This window comes from Balaenoptera acutorostrata, chromosome 9 (genome assembly GCF_949987535.1).
Source record: "Balaenoptera acutorostrata chromosome 9, mBalAcu1.1, whole genome shotgun sequence".
Lineage (NCBI taxonomy): Eukaryota > Metazoa > Chordata > Mammalia > Artiodactyla > Balaenopteridae > Balaenoptera > Balaenoptera acutorostrata.
The window spans coordinates 12,319,030-12,323,346 of record NC_080072.1 but is presented as its reverse complement, the minus strand read 5'-3'; the positions used below and the strand labels follow the sequence as shown (position 1 = coordinate 12,323,346).

Genomic DNA, 4,317 nt, shown 5'->3' with positions numbered 1-4,317 from the left:
GCAGGTGCCCTGTGCATATTTTGGTCTGACCTGCATACAAGTTTGGAGGAATGAGGGAAGGGAAAGTCTTCCTACTGAAGATGAGACTGTTGAACTTGAGTCACAGCTGGAAGGCCAGGTAAGATTTAGCAATAATACTAACAATTCACGGATGAGGCAACCAAGCTAGTGAATTGCAGGGCCAGGGCTTGATTTCAGATCTGTCTGACTCTAAATCTTGTGCTTTTAATGACCATGAAAAAGAATGAACATTTCAGAAAACTTTACCATGAAACCTGGAAGGCAGGCTTCTACAGCATCTGTGTGCAGTGAGGAAGGGTATCTGGAAAGGGTGAGCACTGTTCCTAGGGTGGTACATGATAAGCCAAATTGCAAAGGGGAGAAACGTGCAGGAACTGTGCTCTGAAATTTCCTGGAGCCAACAGAAGCATGAAGCCTCTGGGGCTGCAGTGCAATTATTTGCTCAGGAAACCAGTGTTTGTAGACCCCCACTATGCGGATATTGGAGACTGGATTTAGGTGTGGTGAAGATACATGCAGGAATCTGAAGACTCTGACCTGGTTTATTTCTGATTTTGTATCTCTACATGCTTTCACTGCCAGCAAATCAGGAAATGTTGACACCCGAGGGAACCTGTTTATTTTTAGGGGAAAGAGCAAGGGTTTTAGATCTTGGCAAACCTGGATTCAAATTCCAGTTCAGGCATTGGTGACCATAGGCAAAACACGATTTGTTTTCCTCCAAAGGGTCAGAGACATTGAATAATTTGTCCAAGGTTACAGAACAAGTATGTAATGGTTTCAGTTGTCTACTGCTGTTTAACAAACCACTCCAAAGCTTAGTGGCTTACAGAAATGGCAATCAGTTATTGAGTTCACAAATCTGCAGTTTGGGGAAGGCCCAGCAGGGAAGGCTGGTGTCAGCGGGGTCAGCTTGACCAGGGCTGGAGGGTCGAGTCCTCAAATGACTCATTCACCTGGCTGGCATGTTGGTGCTGGCAGTCAGTGGGAGCTCAGCCAGGGCGGAGGACCAGGGACCTTAATTCCTCTCCACCTGGGGCCTTTCTGCAGGCTGCTTGGGCTTCCTCATACCATGGTGGCTGGGTTCCAAGAAGCAGGGAGAGGAATCAGTTTCTTAAGGCCTGGAAATTGGCACAGCGCCACGTCTGTCATCAAGCAGCCACAAAGCTCAGATTCAAGGGGAGTGGCCATTGGCCCCACTTTTTAATGGGAAGCGAGTCAAAGAATTAAAAAATGACCACAGTAATGCGGACATTATATTCTCTCACTTACTTTTTTTTTTTTTTTAACACCTTTATTGGAGTATAACTGCTTTACATTGGTGTGTTCACTTACTCTTAAAATTAGATAAGAGTTCATCTTTTTGGAGCCCGTTTTTATTATCTGTTTTACAAGATGGAATTATTTAGTGTTTCGCCCATGGTCACATATTTCAAGTTGATACTGGCTTTTGGATTTGAACTCAGTCCTGTGGAATTTATCTCTTGACAACTATCTCTCTCTCTTTTTAAAAAAATATTTATTTATTTGTTTGCACTGGGTCTTTGTTGTGGCAGGTGGGCTCCTTAGTTGTGGCATGTGAACTCTTAGTTGCAGCATGCATGTGGGATCTAGTTCCCTGACCAGGGGTCAAACCTGGGCCCCCTGCACTGGGAGCGCAGAGTCTTATCCACTGCGCCGCCAGGGAAGTCCTCTTGACAGCTCTCTTTATCACTCTCCAGGCCTCGTGACCACAGCCATCAACACCTCATGCTGTACTCCCAACCTGGCCTCTCGTCTCCTCCTCTCCAGACCTGCTTCAGCACAGCGTACTTGTCCCTTCTCAGCATTGTTCTCCTGCTGAGCACTCTTCAAGGCTCTCTGTTGCCCTCAGGCTGACACTCAGCTTTGACCTTCATTAACTTGGTTACTAGCTCTTCATGATGTTGGCCTAGACTGTTCCTCAAGCTCAACGAAGGTCACTTCCCCTCTATGATCTATTCCAGGAGAAGTCAACATCTAAAAACGTCCTCTAGTATGTATGTATGTGTGTATGCATGCATGTATTTTTATTGAGGTGTAGTTGATGTACAGTATTATATAAGTTTCGAGTGTAAAACATAGTGATTCACAATATAAAGGTTATACTCCATTTATAGTTATCATAAAATCTTGGCCATATTCCCTGTGCTGTACAATATATCCTTGTAGCTTATTTATTTTATATGTAGTAGTTTATACCTCTTAATCCCCTACCCCTAATGTGCCGCTCCCTACTTCTCTCTCCCCATTGGTAACCACTAGTTTGATCTCTATATCAGTGAGTCTATTTCTGTTCTCTTATATTCATTCATTTGTTTTATTTTTAGATTCCACATATAAGCGATATCATACAGCATTTGTCTTTCTCTGTCTGACTTATTTCACTAAGCGTAATACCCTAAGTGTCCATCAACAGGTGAAGGATAAGGAAGATGCACACACACACACACACACACACAACGCAATACTCCTCAGCCATAAAAAAGAATGAAAATTTGCCATTTGCCACAACATGAATGGACTTGGAGGGTATTATTCCCTAGTATTTATTAACCCAATCATGATAAATACTTTAGAGGGATTGTCTAATTTAAATTTTCACAACAACTCTGTTAGTTAGGTTCTTTTGTATTTGAGCCAGGAATGCTTGATCAGGAAGCCAAGCTCTTAACCTTCATGGTACTTGAGGTTTCCAAAATGCATGATGTTCTCTCTGATGTCTGAGATTTTATACTTGTTATGTACTCTCTATTTCTCTATCTTTCATGTCACTAACTTATACTTATTTTTCAGGTTCCAATTTAGACAGCTCTTTCTCCAGGAAGATTTCCCTGATTCCTCAAGACTGGTTGAGTTTCCCCTCTACTGCCTCCCATTAATGTCCTGTCTTATTTCTATCTAGCAGTTTTCATTTTGTACTGAAATTGTCTGTTTTCTTGTGCCCTCATGGACTATACATTTTTTTGAGAGTTAAGGATAGTGTCTTGACTTTATTTTCCTCTCCTAAAGTGAAAGATACTTCAGTCCAGCATCTCATAGGTTCTCCTTGAGTTGTCATTATCTATGAGGCTGAGACTACTCACATATGCAGCCATGTGACCAAAACTGGACCCACATAACAGAGTTTGTTATGGTGGGCTTTGCCGAGGTGCATGAAACGCGCTGCCTCTTCTTTACTCTCTTCCTCACCATGTACCTGCTCACCTTGGTGGAGAACTTGGCCATCATCCTGGTGGTGGGTTTGGACCACCGGCTACGTAGACCCATGTATGTCTTCCTGACACACTTGTCCTGCCTTGAAATCTGGTACACTTCAGTCACAGTGCCCAAGATGCTGGCTGGTTTTATTGCGGGAGATGGGGGCAAGAATATCTCCTATGTCGGATGCCTGTCCCAGCTCTTCATCTTTACCTTCCTTGGGGCAACGGAGTGTTTCCTACTGGCCGCCATGGCGTATGACCGCTATGTGGCCATTTGTATGCCTCTCCGGTATGGGGCCTTGGTGTCCTGGGGCAGTTGCATCCGTCTGTCAGCTGCTTGTTGGCTGGTTGGCTTCCTCACCCCCATTTTGCCCATCTACCTCATGTCCCGACTGACATTTTGTGGCCCCAATGTCATTGATCACTTCTTCTGTGATGCTTCACCCCTGCTAGCCTTGTCCTGCTCAGATGTCACCCTGAAGGAGACCGCAGACTTCCTGGTCTCTCTGGCTGTGCTCCTGACCTCCTCCACAGTCATTGCTGTGTCCTATGGCAACATTGTCTGGACGCTGCTGCGTATCCGCTCGGCTGCCGAGCGCCGGAAGGCCTTCTCCACCTGTGCAGCCCACCTGACTGTGGTGAGCCTCTTCTATGGCACTCTTTTCTTTATGTATGTCCGGACCAAAGTGGCCCCTTCCATCAACTTCAACAAGGTGGTTTCTGTCTTCTACTCCATCGTCACTCCAATGCTCAACCCTCTCATCTACAGTCTTCGAAACAAAGAGGTGAAGGGAGCTCTGAGCAGAGCCTTTTCCTCCAGGTCTTGGAAAGGTCAGTGAGGAGGCAGGTGGGGATCCAGTGTCCTTGCCTTGGCTTTTTAGAAGGAGGGTGGTGAGGACTCTGGAACGGAACAGAGGCCTAGGAGTCAGGAGTTACGGACTATGTATTAGTTAAAGTAAAATGCTAGTCTGCTGTAGCAAGAGAGCCCTAACTATAATGTAGCTTAAAGAATGAAGGATACTTTCTCTTTCCTGAAGGGTCCAAGGTGAGTGATCCAGGTTGGTGGATGTGCTCA

At 45.1% G+C, this 4,317-nt stretch overlaps 1 protein-coding gene across 1 annotated transcript; it reads left to right on the top strand.

Moving 5' to 3' along the window:
* Positions 1 to 3,127: 3,127 nt before the first annotated feature.
* Positions 3,128 to 4,081, top strand: LOC103009312 (olfactory receptor 6Q1). Its single transcript, XM_007196475.1, has one exon. It carries the CDS (start codon positions 3,128 to 3,130, stop codon positions 4,079 to 4,081), a length of 954 nt encoding a protein of 317 aa, XP_007196537.1.
* Positions 4,082 to 4,317: the final 236 nt, after the last annotated feature.